We start from the raw sequence: 19,529 nt of genomic DNA on the forward strand, positions 1-19,529 counted from the left end.
ACACACACACACACACACACACACATATATATATATATATATATATATAAATGTAACACACACACACACATATATATATATATATATAAATAAATGTAACACACACACACACACACATATATATATATATAAAATCTTTTTTTAAAAAGAACTGCCTCTTTCACTTTTTCTCTACTATCCACCTCATCTATTTAGTTCCCCCTTGGTGCTTTTCTCTATCAGAATACCAATCACTAGACTCACTCTGCTTTTTTATTTGCAGACATTCACGAAGTAATTAATTCTGTAATGCATACCCTACTATCAATGTTCCTGTATTTCTTAAAATGATTGAGGGTTAAGGGTATGATTTCTTTTGTTATTTAACTATTACTATATGTTTATAGAAGACTTAGTGATTGTTACTACAAATAGTATTTTACTCTCAAAAGAGTACCTGAAGACTGAGGCTGGTTCCTTGAATACTAACAGAGAAAGCGTGGAAGCCTTACTGCTGTATGCACTTTTGAACACTGCAAACATTTCCATTAAAAAACAAAGGTGACAAAAGGTCCAAATACTTGCTTACACCAGGTGCTCAAGTCCCAAGATATAAAGAAACATGAAGAACAACACACCATGACTTCAACAGAAATTATAAATCCCACAATAATCACCTCTAATGAGCTCTCAGATAAATAGCTTAATGAAGCACCATGGAGCCCTGAAAACACATCAAGCCAAACCGCAAAGTAATAGATGGAAAACAATAATTAAAATTGTTTGATCACAAGAAACTCCCTTTATCAAAGTCTGGCATTTAGACAAAAGCCAGCATTCCCTGGGGACTTGTGAAAATAGTCTCCATCTGCTAAAGGCACCATTCTCCTTATCTCTGGCTCTGTTATTAACATATACCTGTGGTGCCTATTAGCATATCAAGGTCTATGCTAGCTTCTAGCCTCTTCAATTTCCACTCACAAGTACCTATTATATGAATCAAAGCCACAGCTCACAGGCTCCCCTCCTCCCAGGTACCTGTCCCCTTAAAACCCTGGAAATCATCATCGTTTCCCTGTCCCCCAACCTTGTTTCTCTCTGCTTTCCCTAAAGACAGTCTTTGTGGTTCGGAATAAACCTTTCTCTTTTCACCCATGGCTATAAAAAAAAAAAAAAAAAAAGATGTCTTTACTGCACTCATTTTAGTCAAAGATCAGGGCAGAAATTAAAGGGATAGAAATGAGAAAAGCAGTAGTAATAAATTAAAGGAATCCCTTATTGTATGAGAGAGAGAGAGAGAGAGAGAGAGAGAGAGAGAGAGAGAGAAAGAACCCAAGTTAGTAAAGGAAGACCCTACCTGTGAGATCATAAGCTTCAGTGCCTGCACTCTCCTTGGGCTTCCCTGGCAGCAACATTTGTCCTGTGTGGCAACCCATGCTCCCCACCCTTTGCAATCCTTTCACACCTGTAAATCCAGAGAATTCTGACCTTATGCCTACCTCCAGCTTCCTCCTCTTGCCCACTGTTATGGGCTCCAGCTATGGGGGCAGAAGCTATCCACCCTTGTGAATGTCTGTGATTTCCCCTGTGCTCCACATGATATATTATGTGAACCGGCAAGTAACCACAGTGGCTTGTGACAAGCTTGCCACCAGCCATCCCTCCTCGCTCCACACCACCCCCTCCTTGTCATCCTCGTGCCGGTTAAGTTTCAAACCCAGAACTCTGGGCTGAGGTGCTTATTTAACATATCAAAGCTGACCTGGCCTCCAGGTTCTATGAACATCCCTCAGTCTCTACCTATAATAGGGTATGGTTGGCATACCCTGCCCCCTACTCTGAACGTTCCAGCCAAGAGACTGGGGTACCCTTTCCCTACAAGCTCTTCCATATATAATCTCAGACAATTTGGTTACTGATATAGGTTATTTCTCCGCTGGTGAAATGAGCCATTTCAAGGCAGATTAGAACATATTATAGGCAGATTTATTGGGAAGTTGCTGGGGGGCAGAGGGGGAAGAGTTTACTGGCCCCAAGTAAAGGGTGGAGAGAAGGGGCGCTCAGAGAAAAGGAAGAGAAGGAGGAGGAGGAGGAGAAGGAAGAGGGAGGGAGGGAGGGATAGAGAGAGAGAGAGAGCGCGCGCGTGCAATCACGTAAAATGTGTGGATTATATAGGGAAGAGCCTCTGGAGGAAGGGCAGCCCAGCCCCTGAGCTGGAAAATTCAGGGTTGGAGACCAGGTATGCCAGGTAAGGACTGAGGGATGCTGGGAGAACTAGCAGGCCAGGTCTGCTTTGATATGTGAAATACGAACCTCAAACCCAAGTCCTGGCGTCCTTAAGCAAACAATTACCTACTCTCTGCATCTCTGTCCTCCATTCCCGGTACCCTCTCTGCCCCCACCTCCGCCCCAATCTCTCTACCTTCCCTCTCTCCGCTCCCTCTCAGTTTCTCTGCATGTTGACTTCGCTGGTTTTTTTGAGATTGAGGAACCTCTCTCCACGTGTTCCTACTTAGCTGGCCTCTTCTTTCTCTTAACTCTTTCTTTCTGTACTTCTCTATCCCCTTTCTTTCCCACGCCCCCTTCTCATGCCACAAACTTCATTTTATACTAGACCCGATGTACAGTTGGTACCTTGGCGGGAAGGGATGCCTCAGCCTGGGCCCGCTAGAGCACCCCCTCCTGCTGCATCATGCTGGCGCATTATAAAACATATCAGAGATAAAAACTAAAAAGAATAGTGTAGATTACCTTAGTAGAGATACTTAATATTATAAGCTTTAAAAGGCAGGCTCTAAAATATCTCAAGCAAAACATGCCAACACTTTTCTGGTTGATGAAGTTAGACATGTCTTTACAGTTCTGAGCAATCTCTATGTACTTGAAAACAACCCTCCCCGACACAATCTTTTCACATGCAATGCCTTTTACAACAGAAGATTCATCATATCTGAGCACAATCCTTGTTTCTTCCTATCTGCTCCTGAAAGGTGACAAGTTATTTTAAGGTAGATTTCATGTCTCTCTTAGTCTCTGGCTTTTGGGAGCAAAGTTCTAAGAGAAATTGTAAAATCTCAACCATCTAGAGATAAGACATAAACAATGTCTAAATGTAGAGCTGCCCCTCATGGCAGAATAACGGAAAAAAATGATTGCTTATAATCTGCAAGAACTCTAGGTGTCCTTTGTTCAAATGTAGACTGTGTGATGCCATCCATGGAAATTAGTTGTTCGTAGTAAAAGACACGTAGCACCTCTCACTTCTTACCTATATCATCCAGATGGACCTGTAGTTGTTGTGAGTTCTCCGTGCCTAGGGTATTGACAGCTTGGACCCATACCAAATACTTCCTGCTGCCTTGCAATGAGTCAGTGGAGATGTTAACATAGCTTGAGGCAAGATATTGTTGTTCTTCTTCTGTCTCCAAACTATTAAACAAACAAACAAACCACAGGTTATATTTATTTTGTTTCCTTGCTCTAGAAACTTTGAATGCTATGGTTTTCACCTGATTTTAGGACTTGACCTGTTTAAAACAAACAAACAAACAAAAAACTCATTTTGATCTGAAGTTTTAAAAGCAAATTCAAATGAGGCAAGTGCCAGCCTCAAACTCAAAGAGATCTGCTTGGTTCTGCCTCCTAAATTCTGGGATTAGAAGACTGTGGTACTATGCCTGGCTTTTTCCTTTCCCAAGACAGGGTTTCCTGTAGCTCCCGCTGGCTTTTAAACTCCTGACACAATTGAGAATGACCCTGTACTCCTGATTCTCCTGAGTGTTATATTACAATGTGTTCCGGCAGCCAGTTTATTCAGCGTTGGCAGTTGAACCTGGGACTTGTGCATGCCAGACAATCTTCTATTAACTGAGTCACATTCTAGCTCCGAAATTCTTATTTCTGAGAAAAAGAAACACTCCATAGATCTGCACATTGCCCTTCACAGGGGATGGGTATTGGGAGGGTTACCTGCACCTTCACTTTACTGTAAATTATGGAGTTTGAGCTTCTGTGTTGAGGCAACCACCGGCCAGATTTTTTTTTTTTCTTAAATCTAACACCATCACCTGCTTTTCTTCCAGGAGACTGCTTTCATGCGATCATAAGGAAGAGTTAAAGTTACAGCTATTTCATGCTGAGGGTTACATTCTAGGTTCCTTATTACATATACTCGCCTGTTTAGCAACTGCCGAGTTTCCGCAGCTTCATAAAACCTTAGCAAGAATCAGAACTTGATTCATGTGACATGCTCTCAGAGACATAAATATGAGAATCAGAATTTGATGCGAATGACATGCTACATGAACATAGATATGAGAAAGTAGTTTTAGGTTCTAACCAAAAAAAAAAAAAAAAAAAAAAAAAAAAAAAAAAAAACNNACTTTCACGAATTAAAATACCACAGAAACGTTGTTCTGCCATAGGAAGGCTCTCTCAGACTGACAGTCACTGGGGACATGCTACAGGTGAAGGGACCAAATAATGTATCTCTAGTAACTTAGGCCTTAAGTGCCAGTGCTTTCCCGCACTGCCTCTTGCCTTTCACCAGCAGCAAGGGCATCCAGAGCACCATGTGGGTGGGGCGAGGTAAGAACTATCTATCATGTTGGCTAAGTATATAAAGTATGTGCCTTAGAGACAGACAGAGGCTCAGGTCCTGGCTAGGACCTTTTATACATTATGAGACTGAGACAATTTACTTAGCCTTGACACCCTTCAATTTATTCATCTATGAAATAGGGAAGATGGCATCACTGTGATCATGAATGAAGGTAGATGCATGGCAAGAAAAAGCCAGGAGTAGATAGATATATGGCTTAGTGCCTAGTAGAGGACTCATTAAGTTATAGGAAGTGAAAAGGGACTTTTAATGTCACTTTTATGAGTATAAATGAAATAAAAAAATTAAGACTGTATCTCAGGCTGGCTTTGAACTCTTAATCCCCCTGCTTTGGCCTCCTAAGTGCTGGGGACTGCCATTGTGTATATATAGTTTGTATCTGAAGTTAAATTATGTCTTGGGTTTATATATTTACATAGGTGACTTATATTCTTTCTGAAATAAGAGGAGTCATAAGAATATCAATAGAGAACTCATTGGAAAATAGGCTAACCTGTGTTAAATAAGAATTCAACCATGAGAGCAAGACAGCTGCAGCTATGTTTAGTGGTAAGGGTAAGTGTTAAGTGGGGCACTTTTGACTATTTTCCAGTTAGAGAAAACCACATTCACATTCTTAACTGGTTTGTGGCTAATTTTCTTACCACATATACTGAGACCTCAAGTCTTATAAGGATAAATACATGAGTTACTAAGGATGTGACCCAAACAGCGTGAGGAGAGCTGTAGGTTACAAGATAGGGCTCAAGAGTTAAAAGTGCTTGTCTCCAAGCCTGACAGCCTGCTGGAAGCAGGTTGGGAGCAGAGCCTGGTGTTGGTTTATGTTCACCTTGGACGTCTAGGAGGAACTATTGGATGCTAAATGATTATGAGCTTGTCGGACTTGCTAATATCTTTCTCCTCCTTTGGTTTCTAGGGTTTACTATACGCCTGGAAGTCCTGAAACAGGAGATAATTATTTGCTAAATTGGCTTGGCTGGTATAGAATGGAGGTCTATCATTCATTCATTACTTGTCCTAAAACTTGTTGAAATTGTTTTTTGTTTGTTATTTGTTTAGCATACGTGTATACTCTCAGGTACAAATACCGAGATATTGTGGTCAGAGGACAACTTTGGACTTCAGTTCTCTCCTTCCACCGTGTGGTTCTCAGGAGTCAAACTCGGATTGTCAGGATTGGAGGAGACAAGGATTTCCAACTGCTGGGGGATCTTGAGGACTCCATTCATTCATTTCTTCTCAAAAACTATTAACAAGTAGAAGGCACCCTGTGACACTACTGAGTTTCACAGATGAAATGCCTATGTATAAGGGTCTGCTAAAGACATCGGGGACAGCAGTAAATAGATCTTAGTAACAGAGGTCAATCTCTTTTCCAACAGCACCTGTGATAGGCAGCAAAACAACACAAAACCCTGTGTAGTGGGGGCAGGGAGGAAGAGAGTTCTTGAATCAACAGACTCAGTTCTGTTTGACAAGGCCCTACCCCTGAAACATTGCCACTCTTCTACTGAACAAGCAGGTGGGCCAGAGTGACAGGTTTTTACAGTCAGTGTGGTCTTACTGGAGCCTAGAAAGAAGCCCATGAGCTGGAAGTGAAACTTTGCCTATGCTGATCTCTTGCTGTTTGGTTAAATAGAAATACCCTAAGAGGCCAGGTCTGCACAGGCTTTTCTCTGCTGCATGCTTCCCACCTTGCCCTCAGCATTTGGTGTAACTCAACTTTTTCTTGGAGGAAAAAGGCCCTTGGGCAGTTTGTCAGAGGGGCAGGCTTTTCTTAAACATTTTTTTTTCAAATCACTACTGTATTTCTCATGAGATAGAAGATGATTAGATATGTGTTTGTGCTTACTGGAAAATGCACATTGAATTGGTTAGAAGAAAACATCAATTTTCTATAGTTTTCCAATGCTTATTTCTTCTTAAAGAATTTATTAGCTGGGTGGTGGTGGCCCACGCCTTTAATTCCAGCACTTGGGAGACAGAGGCAGGTGGATTTCTGAGTTTGAGGCCAGCCTGGTCTACAGAGTGAGTTCCAGGACAGCCAGGGCTACACAGAGAAACTCTGTCTCAAAAAAACAAAACAAAACAACAACAACAACAAAACCAAACAAAAAAAGAATTTATTTCTATTACATAGTATTTATTATGTGTGCGTTCATGTGGGTATGTGTGTGCATGTGCCCATAGAGATCTGAATTTACAGACATTTACAAGCCATTTGACATGGCTTCTGAGAATCAACTTTGAGTATTCTGGAATAATTTATCTGCTGAGCTACCTTTTCGGCCCCATTGCATTTTCTTTAAGATATGATGCAATTACATTGATCTGGACTCCATCAATTCAAAATAGAGGTTGGGTTTGCCAGAGTTTAATCTAAAGTTTAACTTCTTATCCCATGTACTCAGGACCAAAAGTGTTAGATATTAGATTTTTCCCCGAAATTTTGGAATATCTATGTTCAATAGCTATAACATTAATCTTTTCTATTAGAACACATCCAACATAATTTTCTCGATTTGTACAAAAATAACCTGAGAATAAATTGTATATACTACTCTGTACGTGACTGTTATTGCTTTATTATTATTTTTACTCATATAAATCAGGCTTGGTATAAGATCAATCACACCAACTTACACAGTCAATTTTGAGTGCAACACAATATTCTAATAGCCTTTGATATAAATAGTCTGTTTGGTGTCCTTCCAAATTCACATGCTGAGACCTAGCAATGGCTCTCAGCAATGGGTCATTCTCATTTGTAAGATTTAGCCTTTAGTGCAAGAGTCTTAAGTGGCTAAGCTCTTAGATGATGGTGAAGTAATGAAGGCTACACACTCAAGGATGATGCTAATTCCTTATGAGGAATGGAGTTGGTTTTTTACCATTTATTGGAGGCCTTGCAGAAGATACTGCTTAGGGGAAATAGCTTTTGGCAGACTCTACTGGAATTTTTGATCTCAAACTTTTCAGCCTCTGGCCTATATGCAATAAATTTTTGTTTCTTATCCATCAGCCAGTTGCTCGTATTTTGTTATAGTAACATAAATGGACTAAGATATCTCTTATTTCATCATTGCTTTAATAATTTTCTTCATTTCACAGGAGGCTAAGAGCCATCCAGCCTCTCTGAAGCCATATAGAAGCAAAAGACAAATAGTGTTAGGTGGCAGTAGTAAGGTCCCTCTGTATTGCCTTCTGCCAGGTTTCTGCCTGGACAGAGTAGACAGATGCATGGTTCCTCCCAGAGCCATGGAGGAGAAGACCATGGGAGGGTAGTCTTTTCCCTTTCATCACTTTTCCTATCTGAAACTTGAATTCCTATTCAGCTAGAGTTGTAGCCCCTAAATTAGAATTAAAACTCAAAGGTCATGATTAACCATTAATATTTCCCCTGAATTCCCTGCCTTAAGACCTGGAATCATCATATGAGTTGAAAGCCAGAAACACTCAATAAATTAGAACAAGCATGGATTTTGGGGGTCCACTTTAAAGATAAAGAATGGCAATTTTGAGGGAGTAAGTACATTATGCTGATCCTCAAAGGAGAATAGGGCGTAAATTTAGGTAACAGTTTAAAGTGGACTGAGCCTCCATTAGGCTCCTGATACCAAGAGAAAAGAATGGGAGGTCAGAGAGTTTGTTGTCCCATGAAGCAGAAAATGGCAATGGTACAGGAGTGGTTTTAAGTTCCCTAACCAAGGTAGGTGTCTCAGATTTGAGGCAGGTCTTGGTCACTGTTGGAGCCTCTCTGGAATAGAATGCACGTTTGATAGTGCTATAGAACCTACCTCTTCACATGCACAATATGCTTGGTATCTATGTAGGTAGGCTTCCCAGTGTTCCAGGTGCATGTCATGTTGCCTGAGTATTCATAAATGACACATGTCAGATTGCTGGGGGCATCCGGTGGATCTGCAAGAAAACGAATCACTAAGAGCTGCCTTGATAAAGTAGCTAGCTGTTAAACTGTCAGTTTCATAGGGAAACTAGGCCTCTTGGCACTGAGAACCCATGGTCTCCTCATTCCACTACCTCTGCCTTACAGTGTAGTCAACTTTGACACCAAGCTTTTCTCCTCCTCTCAGTATATTTTTCTATAGTTTCTTCTCCTGTGTGAATGTTAACAAACTCAGGTTCCTCTCATCCAAATCAAGAAAGTCTCCATGTCTCCAATTCTATCTCCCCTCAGCTACTGTTCCACCTTTCTTTTTAAGCTAGATGTTAAAAAATTATTATTGTATGAACACATGTGTATGGTGTGTGTGTGTGTGTGTGTGTGAATTCTGTGTTTGTATACTTATGTGTGTGAGGATTCTGGTGCATATGGAGGCCAGAATCCCATTCAGTATCTTCCTTCATTACTTTTCATATTACTTTTAAAATATTTATTTTATTTTTAACTGTGCATGTTTGTGTGGGAGTATGAGATGAGTACAGGCATCTCTGGAGGTGAGAAGAGTATGTTGAATACTCTAGCGCTGGAATTCCAGGCTATTGTAAATTGTCCTATGTGGATTGTAGGAACCAAACTTGAGACTTATACAAGATAGTATGTGCTCTTAACCACTGAGCCATCTCTAAAACCCCTCACACTTTTTTGATTTCTTGTTGCTTATAGTTATTGTTTTTGTTTGTTTGTTTTGAGGCACAGACTCATACTGAATCTGAAGTTCACTGATTGCCTGGTCTGGTAGACCAGCAAGCCCTCGGAATTCTCCTGTCTCTGCCTCTCCAGTGCTGGGATTAAAGGGAGGCATCACCCTGCCTGACTGTTATATTGGTGCTGGAGATCCAAATGCAGGTCTGCATGCTTTCATGGCAAGTGTTTTACCAACTAAGCCATCTCCCCAGGCCCTCTAGCTTACTCAGAATTTAGTTTGCACAGTTCTACCAACACCACCATTGTTAAAGTGACAGTGACTTTCTATCTGGAAAGCTCCATACTGTCCCATCAGAATTACATTATTACTGAGCAGCAGTTGACTCTCTTCTTACATCCCTCTTCAAGGCTAGGCTCTGTGAAAGATTCTTTAGCTTTTTCCTATTGCCCAGGAAGACTATTTCCTCTTATGGATGATACAGTCTACTTTTCCTTTTGAAAGTTAGCTATTCACGTGCAGAAAGAACTAGTATTTAGCAGTAAGAGGAAGGAAACTCCCAACTATGTTAAGCCAGACACAAAAGACTGCATGATTTCCTTTATAAGAGGTGTCAAAAATAGTCAGATTCATAAAACAAGAGGTGGAATGGTGGTGGTGGCCCCCTGTGTGGACAGGCAGTGTGTGCAAGTCCACGGATAAGATAGTTTCCTTTGACAAGAAGAGTTCTAGCAAGAGAGTGCTGAGAGGATATAAGCCAACTCAGTGAACACCACTGAAACAAGCCCCTAAATGTGGCAAGAATAAGTGGGTTATACTATGCATGTTTTACCACCACCACATCAAAAGTTGTTTTCTTTGTAAGGGTTGGTATTTAGAGAACTATTTCAAGGCACGCGCTCTCTCTCCCACATCCTCGCCCACACTCCCACTCACCCACCCCTGTTCAGTTTTTCCTCTCCATAGCCTCATTTTTTTTTGTCTGTTAGCATTTTTTTCCCTATAGAAAGCAACACTTTCCTCAGTCTCCTCAGCTCCCCTCTCCACCCTAGCCCAGTGCAAGAATGTCAGTAACTAGGTCCTGTGCACAAGTCATTAGAAAGGTATTTCTAAATAATGAACATATGATAAAGTGGTTTTAAAAGTATGTAACAAAGTGATATAGTGCAGCATCTTCATTAGAGAAAAAGAGAAGGATAAATATAGAAACACCAAAGACACCTTCCCAGTTGTTAAGTTATGATTATGTCTTGAGCAGAGTGAGGGATTCAAGGGCTTGACAGGCAAGTCTATTTTTGCTCAACGAAAGTTTTTTAATTTTTGTGTGTTGAATGTAATCAGCTTCACTACTGAAATCTGTGTTTGGGACTGTAGAGATGCCTGAGTGGTTCAAGAGTATTTGCTGGACAATTATGTAGCCTGGAGCTTAGATCCCAGCACCCATGTAATGAGCTAGGCATGCATGGTATGCATATCTGTTAACCCAGCTCTGGAAGAAGCAGAAACAGAATACTTGTGACTTGGTGACCTTCATTCAGCAGAGCCAAGAAAATGTGAGTCCTAGAGAGACTCTGTCTCTAAGGAAAAAGAAGAGTGACAGAGGAAAACACCCTGTACCTCTTCTAGTCTTCTCTCTCTCTCTCTCTCTCTCTCTCTCTCTCTCTCTCTCTCTCTCTCACACACACACACAACTCAATTGTCTCTTTAAAAGCTACTTTCAAGCAGTGTTGGTTACATGAAAGTGCTTTGTAAGAGTAAGAGTCTGGTGAGGGGTAACATTAAGTTCCAATGAGTAAGTTTCCTTCCCACAAGGTCAAAGAACTCTGTAGACCAGGCTGGCCTCTAACTCAGAATCCACCTGCCTCTGCCTCCCAAGTGCTGGGATTAAAGCACCACCACTGCTCAACGAAGGAAATCTTTTAAATTTCATTTGAACTTGAAGAAGGTAAGCATGGCAACAGTACTTTACATCATTCTGTACTCTGGGTAGTGAGAGCTTGTGGATTCTAATAGTAGGATTCTATCATGGGTAGGATGATGGGCTCGTGGGCTCCATGGGTGTTTCATTTTTGCTACTTTCCCTTGTGGTTTTAGGCAGAGAACACTGTTAATTTGAAAAATCACAGAAGTTAAATGTCAACTTCCTGGACTGTGTTTCACACTATTCTCCATGAAGCAAATGGTCAGGAGTGTAAGTGAATGGTTGGCATGAACTCTGTCAAAGACAAAAGTGACAAATCTGCATGTGTGTGAGTGAGCAAAGGATGGCGCACAATAGTGGGACGCACAGTAAAGAGCTAGAGACAAGTCACAGGAGGAACATCCCATTGTTAGATCTGATTCTGGCCTATAAGTATCCAAGAATAAAACTGGCTGCTCACTTCCCGAGAATACCCTGAAAGCACAGAGAGGATTAAGATTTTGTTCTCTCAGCTGGGTGTGGTGGCGCATGCCTTTAATCCCAGCACTCCACTCGGGAGGCAGAGGCAGAGGCAGACGCAGGTGGATTTCTGAGTTCGAGGCCAGCCTGGTCTACAAAGTGAGTTCCAGGACAGCCAGGGCTATACAGAGAAAACCTGTCCCGAAAAACAAACAAACAAACAAACAAACAAACAAACAAACAAAGATTTTGTTCTCTCATACCTATCTCATCTCTCTACACTTATTAAAATGCTCCCTGATCATTTACCAGGAGAGTTATTAATTCAGCCTAACCCAAGATTTTTTTGCCATTGAGATCTTTTGAAGGGGCTGAGTCTGTGGTCCTCTTTACTTTGTATTTCTAGTGCTTCGCATATTTTTTGGAACATATGTAAAACAACCAGTGAAGTTTATCCCATGAATGGAATGGCAATTAAAACAATGGCAATGTTAAGAGTTAAGTTGGAGAGAGGTGTGATGTTTCAGGTGGAGATCACTAAGCACCTGCAGGAGGGTTCAGACCAGGCTTTCCACACAAGGAGCAACTCTGGAGATGAATATTTAAGGGTTTAAGTGGCTAAGAATTCTTTTATCACCAAGAGTGAACATCAAAGACTGAAAAAAATTAAGGTAAAAAATGCTTAAAAATTTAAGTATTAAATTTAAGTTAATTTTAAGTTAGGTTTAAATTTAAGTAAATCTGGTTAAGTGAAAGTATTACCTACATGGTTTATGTAATTTGACACTTTTCAATGACCCTTATTTGGACAAATTTCCCATAATATGCTCTCATGTAAGCAGAGACAAGAATCTAAGGAGCGTTTAAGATTGTGGAACCCCAGGGCCATAAAGGGGGAGTGGGTGGGTAGGGGATTGGGGGGGTGGGTATGGGGGACTTTTGGAATGTCATTGAAAATGTAAACGAGGAAAATACCTAATAAAAAATAAATTAAAAAAAAAGAGTATGTGATGAACAGAATATTAAAGCCAATGCCTGAAACAAGAAAAAAAAAAAGATTGTGGACTATAGTGGGAAAGGTGATAGTGGTATTTAAGAAATGGCTCATTAGAGAGACTTTGAAATACCTGGATGTTTCAGGGAAAGCACTGACTCACTGGCTCTCCACCTTTCTTGATGCGTCAACATGCCTGCAATCACTCTGTTCAAAACAGTGCTGACTACTTGTCATCACAAAGCTTACAGAACAAATATCCTGTATCAAAGCAGCCCAGTGAAAGCAAAGTGCTTTCGAGAACACCACAAAACCCCCAAGGCCCCCTTTTTTGACCTAGTTAATAGGAAGGAAGTTTGCCAAGAACTCAGTCCCACTCAGCCCCAAAGCACATTGAGCTTGAACCCAGGAGTTTGAGTAAATTCTTGCCTGGCAGTTGGGTTTGCACACTCATAACCCGAGGTTTCTGGGAGGAATTACATCTCACAAATTAATGATGGAAAGAGTGATGGTGGAGGATGAATGTTTCTCTTAGGCTGTCCTGGAAGGGGAGCACTCTGACATGAGACACAGCATGGCTCTCCACAGAAACCCCTCAACCAACAGCAGGAGGGTGGCAGCAAGCTATCAGTCATCTGCACTCCAGCAGGGGCAAGGGACATTAAGGAAAATTTGTAAAATCACATTTGGTGTTGTCTTGGATGAAGGCGCTTCACTAGGAAAACAAACTAGCAATTTAAATTAAAAGGAAGGGACAGGTGCTCAGTGACAACCTGAAATTTAAGGCCATGTTTGCCTAAAAATAGGAGCCTCAACAGTATCCCATCTTAATGGTTCAGTAACATGGTGGTAGCTGTCTTGATTTCTTGTCTTATAAAATCACTTGCTTGATCTCCATCACAACACCTGCCTGTTTACAGGATGAGGTGCTCTTTGTCTAGGGAACTGTAAATCGGAGATGGAACTGAAAACCAAAGTTGCTGGCTTGTTTTTCTTTTTAAAAGAAGTGATACTTATTTTAGATCATTTTCCTCTCTCTTACTTAAGCTAACAACCTCACCTTTCCCTAAAGCTGTGGAGATGCCTCATTTTCCTGCTGAAGAAATCGCATAGCATGTCTACTCATATATCAGTCCCCAAAGGGGAAACAGTGAAGCACTGACATATTGAGGGGTGATATGAACAAGTTGTCAAGACTTCATACATCAGATGAGGTATCTGCTTACGGTTTGGTTTTCGGCACCCTTTACTGTTGAGTTCAGTAATATAAAGCACAGATAGCAAGTCATTATTAAAGTCTAAAACCTACTTATTCTTTTCTCCAACTCTCCACCTCATCCTATAGCTATCTCATTTGAAAGACATGCATGCTTTGTCAGCTGCCTGGAGTTAAGTAGGACAGTGGCCTTTTTTCAGAACAAGAAAATCTCCTAGTTTTCAGGTGGCCAGTCTCAAATCCAAGTGATAGTGGGGTCTGGTCTGGCTCGTCTTATCTATGATCTGGAACCGAGGAAGAAACAAGAACTTCATATAATATTATCAAAAGTATGTGGAAAGGGAGCTCTTCTGATCTGTGAGCCCCAATGGCACAGATGTACTGGAGAATGACTCTGCTTTAAAACAGTGAAGAGTGGACAAGGAGATGGCTCGGTAAGCAAAGTGTTTTCTGTGCAATCATGGGATCCTCCCTAGCATCCACATAACATGCCTGACATTGTGCCATTAACTTGCCATCCCAGCACTGAGCAGGTGGAGATAAGGATTCCCAAGGCTCCCTTGCCAGCCAGACTAATTTGGTGAGCTTCAGATCAGGGTATGAGGCCAGGTCTTGAAAACCAAGGTGAAATATTCCTTGAGAATAATGTCCAAGTTTTATCTCTGGCCTCTGTACCCACATGCACACACACACACACACACACACACACACACACACACACACCTACAAATGCAATCACAGACACATAAACATATAAAAACCAAAAGGTACATAGATATTTGTACAAATCAGTACAGGAACTTACACACCTTCACAATATTGTGAATACAAACTGATTTAGTATGTGTTGAGATTGATTTGACTAAAATTTTCTTAATAATGATAGTAATGGTAATTCATAACAGGGACTATGAGACAAGAAACAGGAGATTGTATGAGAATCTCCCTGTGTGTGTTTACTTGTTTGTTTATTGAAATAGAATCTCTCTATGTAACCCTGGCTGGCCTGGAATTCTGATATAGAATAGGCTAGCCTCCAACTCCCATGGGCTGGGATCAAAGGTGGAAACCATCATACCTATCTGTTGAATTTCCCTATGTTTTATCAAAAACATGCATTTATAAGAATTCAACACTAAATAACTTAAAGTTTTTAATATACATTCAAAAATTTTTGAAATAGGGTGCTTACAGGTCCTTTTATTCCAGGAAATGGAGGTTGAGGTCAGATAAGCAAATTGCTTAAGATTACTCACTGGGACCATAGTGAGAACACAGAGGTGATTTTGAAATGCACCCTGAATCTTGGCTTCAAAAATCTTTTAATAGGATCAGCTAGCCTAATTAATGACATTAATTTGGCAAATAAACACACCAACAGAAGCCAAATAACAACCAGATGAAAAGAGCATCATTTAAGCATTTTGTTGTTGTCCAGGCTCAAGTTAACCAGGAATTATCCTCCTTCCTCCTCATTCTGAGAGCTGGATTATAGGTGTATACTATCATTCTTAGCTAAGAGCAGCATCTCAGCTAAAGAGCCTTTCACATAGACTGTGTTCACTCAGGCTAGTGGAGAATATTGTACTTTGGGGGGTATTTGCAATATTTAAAAATTTTGATGTTCACATCAAACCTCCACACTTCTGCCTTCTTTCGAAAACTCAGCAGATCAAGACACACTGGGCCCCCAGAGGTGGTGGCTGTCCCAGTGAGCCCTAATCTTTCTTCTCTGTACAAGCCTCACCAGTCCCTAAAACTCATAGTTCACCAACATGACTCTGTACACATTTGAGTTGAGCCCCAGTTTCAAACCGACCTGATATATAAACTATGTTGATTTGTCTCCATTTTTATGTAAAAGCCCAGCAACTATCAGTTAACCATTACGATAATCTATAGTACTTACGTCCAGAGGAAATGTCTTTCCCACAAATAAGTGTCTCTTGAAAATGACCAGGACATTCAGCAGTGCAATGCATATAGGCATGAGGTTCCGAAAAGTCTTTATACCAAATCCGAGCTGTTGTTCTATTAATCCTTGTGATATCAAATTCTTCTTTGAAGCCATTTTTATAAAAGTAAAGATTCCTTGGTCGGCAGTGCTTAAGGGCTTCTTGGCAATATATAGAAACATTCATACCCATCTGAAAAATTTCACCAGGCTCAACCCACATGTCACCAGAGCAGTTTATACTTGTGATGCCTGGAAACAAACACATGAAATAATCAATTGTATGCAAAATATTGTAAGAGACTTAGAGAAGAATATGCTACTGCATGTAAAACTCATTCTTTCAATAACTAAATGATAATTGAAAAATTGATGTATGTTTTCTTCAGATTTTGGCAGGATGCAGCCTTTCAGGTTTTCTCATTGTCAGAGAGCAAATGGAATTTCCTCTTCCATTTTCAGGGGGAAAACGGAGTCATTATGAAACTATAGCACTTTTTCAAAGATGAGACTCAAAGTAGCACCTGGCATTGCAGAATCCACTTCCATCCTTTTGATACTCAACCAATCTCTGTTATCTTGATATTCACCCAGTCTCTTGTTTGTGGGGGTGTGGAGTGTTTTTGTTTGTTTGAGACAAAATCTACTTTTATCATCATAGTGTGACTATAATGATCATATCTTTACTCTTCCAATGAAAAAAGAGAATACTTACTAACCACATAAAATTCAATACTAAATTAATAATACAGAGGAAACATGATGCATTATTGAATTAAAAAGCAAGCTTCAAAACAAGATGATTTGTAAAAGGTCAGCATTAGAAAGAAGCAAATAATGGGTGAATCAATGAGAAATATTAAAAATTGTTAGCAGCAATAATTTCCATGTTAATATTTTTATTTTAATTTATGTATGTCTATGACTCAAGCATAATACAATGGGTGTGTTCCTTTCATGTCACAACTAACTCAAAGCTCAGTAGCAATGCTTGCCTTGAGATACAGTTTCACCAGCCTCCCCTAACAGTAAAGTCATTCATATAAAGTCAAATGGAATGCAGTATTAATAAAATAAAAGTCTTACCTAAAAAAAAAAAAAACACAAGTTTTATGAAATTTGTTCTAGCTTTTCCTGGAAATACTTGTATTAAAATATGCTTAAATCTTATTACAATAAGAATAAAGATGAGTATTTGATTTTTGAAAAGGCCCTTGTACTTGGAATACAAAACTTAAAGAACTAGCTTATTGAGTATGTAGTTTAAGATTTCTTTTTGTTCAAATAATAGCTACACATAAGTTAAAAATGTTTCAATGTGGAAATAGTAGTAAAATAATTACAACATCATTGACAGGAATAGAACCAAGTGCTGAGTCCTGCTTTGCCACGTGTAAGGGACAATGTGACATGGTTTCCTGCCCATAGAATAGAGCCATCAAAATATGGGCCTCCCTGAGTGTTGATGGTTGCTGTGCATGTAAGGCTTGTTTGTAAAATAGTGTACATGTTTTCATGTTCCTCCTTCAAGGAATGTCCTCTCTGCCAATGATAAACAGAGACATCACAAGTCCAGGGGACAAGGGCATGTCTATGTCTCAGCAAAATGGTGAAAACATAAGTTCAAAAATATGTAATTTCTTAACTATGCAAAATATAAGGATGAAATATGAATTGTATAAGGAACTTCACAGATGTGAAGGGACAGAGGTAGCTGCATGATGAGCCAGCTTGTCAGAAAGATGCTAAGGAAGTGCATAAAGAGATTTAAGGAATGGTTCCCGCAAGGCAAGATCCTACCCAGTTAAGGTTTTTTTTTGTTTAACCTTACAAAGGCAGGTAGATTCTTGAGTTCAAGGTTAGCCTGGGACAGTGCTAATTTAAGTCCAGGTGTGGTCAGAATGGTATTTTCAGGGTAAGTTCCCACCTAGCTCTTTTATCGATAGCTTGCTGTGCTTGCTTCCCCTTTCTAAGAATCAAGGCTGGGGTTGTGGGATGCTGATTCATGAAATAATCAAAAAGGAACCTGAGGTAAAGGCTGAATTGATATGTTAAATAAAAGACTGGGTTTTTGGTCTGTAAGAGATGAGCCATCCAGAGAGTTTTTGAATAGCAAGAGAAAACTGTCTCAAGCAGAGCAGAACACAGAGAACATTCTGAAAAGCTGTCTTGAGAACACACACACACACACACACACACACACACACACACACACACACACACAGAGAGAGAGAGAGAGAGAGAGAGAGAGAGAGAGAGAGAGAGAGAGAGTGAGAGAGAGAGTGAGAGCAATCTGAAAAACCATCTTGAACAGAACATCAGCCTTCAGCTTGGACCCATGATTTGACTTCAAGTCATTTGTTTCGCTGCTCCCAGACACCTCTACTCTCAGGAACTCTTCAGACCAAGGCTGATCCTTAGCAACCAGAAACATGCTCTTGTAATCCCAGGACTCAAGAAACTGAGGGAAGAGGACCTTAAGTTATAATCTTGTGCTACATAGATTATAAGCTTTTAAGCTAGCTAGGAATAGACAATAATAAATGAGAGCAGGTGAGATAGCTACCAAGCCTGAAGACATGAGTTTGATCCTTGGGCCCCACATGGTGAAAAGGGAGAACCACATTGTCCTCTGACTTCTCCCTGGTGCCATGACACACACTCTGTTTCACAAACAGATAAATCAGTGTTAAAAATACTTCAAAAGGAAGTAAGAAATAGACGTGTCAGGTCATGGTAACATATGCTTATAATTCTAGCATTTGGGCAGCTAAAGCAAGAGGGTAGAGATTTTGAGGTCAGCCTGTGTTACATAGCAAGTTCAAGGCTAATGTGCAAAATGTAACTTGGTTTTAGAAAAACAAACAAAAGAAGAAGATGAGGATGAAAGAGGAAAAGGATGGAAGAGGAAGGAAAATAGGGCAATATCAAGTAGGTCAGCATGAGTTAAGTATAAGGATGGCAGACAGATTTATGAAGTACTCTGTCTATTTCTTTTATTCAAGGAAATACCTAGGTATTTTAAATAAGTTTGATAATTAAAGTTTAGACAAAACATAATTCCATGACTCATTGTGAAACCATTTTTAGAACACATAGAAAAGTGTCAAAAGACTTGGTCACATGTCCTGAGTTTTAGAAATGACTTTTCGGAACATAGTGAGGACAAGTTGGTGAACAGGAAGAGGCAAACACAGATTGTAAAAGAGGAGGTCATGTTAACTTGTTAGTCCTGAGTTTTCTTCTTTCTTTTTTTAGATAGGTTCTCACTTTGCAGCCTATGCTGGCTTTGAATTCACTTCCATTCACGTGCCTCAGTCTCCTGCATGATGATAATATAGATGTGAGTTACCTTGCCCAGCTCATTGAATTTCTTAATTATTAAATTGGTTAGAAATGTTAAACTCATTGTAGAAATGTGTGGTACACTTTAAAAAAGTACTTGTAAAACTTTTTGTTTACTTAATGATTAATTTTCTGGTAGACTAGTTTTGCTATGTGTAGTAGGCTATCCTTGAACTCATACTGTAGCTCACTCGGGCCTCAAACTTGCAGAAGTTTTCCTGTCTCAGCCTCTTGAGTGTCAGGATTAAGATGTGTGCCTCTCACAGTCAGCTATTGGATGTATCACAGGGCTCCCAATGGAGAAGCTAGAGAAAGTACCCAAGGAGCTAAAGGGATCTGCAACCCTATTGTCGGAACAACATGATGTACTAACCAGAACCCCGGAGCTCTTGTCTCTAGCTGCATATGTATCGAAAGATGGCCTAGTCGGCCA

General features: G+C 40.2%; 1 protein-coding gene across 1 annotated transcript in view; it reads right to left on the bottom strand.

Moving 5' to 3' along the window:
- The window catches only part of Il23r (interleukin 23 receptor), a 68,619-nt gene that overhangs the window by 46,767 nt on the left and 2,323 nt on the right, over positions 1 to 19,529 (bottom strand). The window contains exons 3-5 of the mRNA XM_021165800.1: positions 15,707 to 16,003; positions 8,398 to 8,521; positions 3,248 to 3,408 (exon numbers count right to left, since the gene is read on the bottom strand). Of these exons, the coding sequence (XP_021021459.1) occupies positions 3,248 to 3,408; positions 8,398 to 8,521; positions 15,707 to 16,003 (582 nt within the window). The remainder of the gene's footprint in view (positions 1 to 3,247; positions 3,409 to 8,397; positions 8,522 to 15,706; positions 16,004 to 19,529) is intronic.

The sequence above is a fragment of the Mus caroli genome, chromosome 6, assembly GCF_900094665.2.
Source record: "Mus caroli chromosome 6, CAROLI_EIJ_v1.1, whole genome shotgun sequence".
In the NCBI taxonomy this organism is placed as follows: domain Eukaryota; kingdom Metazoa; phylum Chordata; class Mammalia; order Rodentia; family Muridae; genus Mus; species Mus caroli.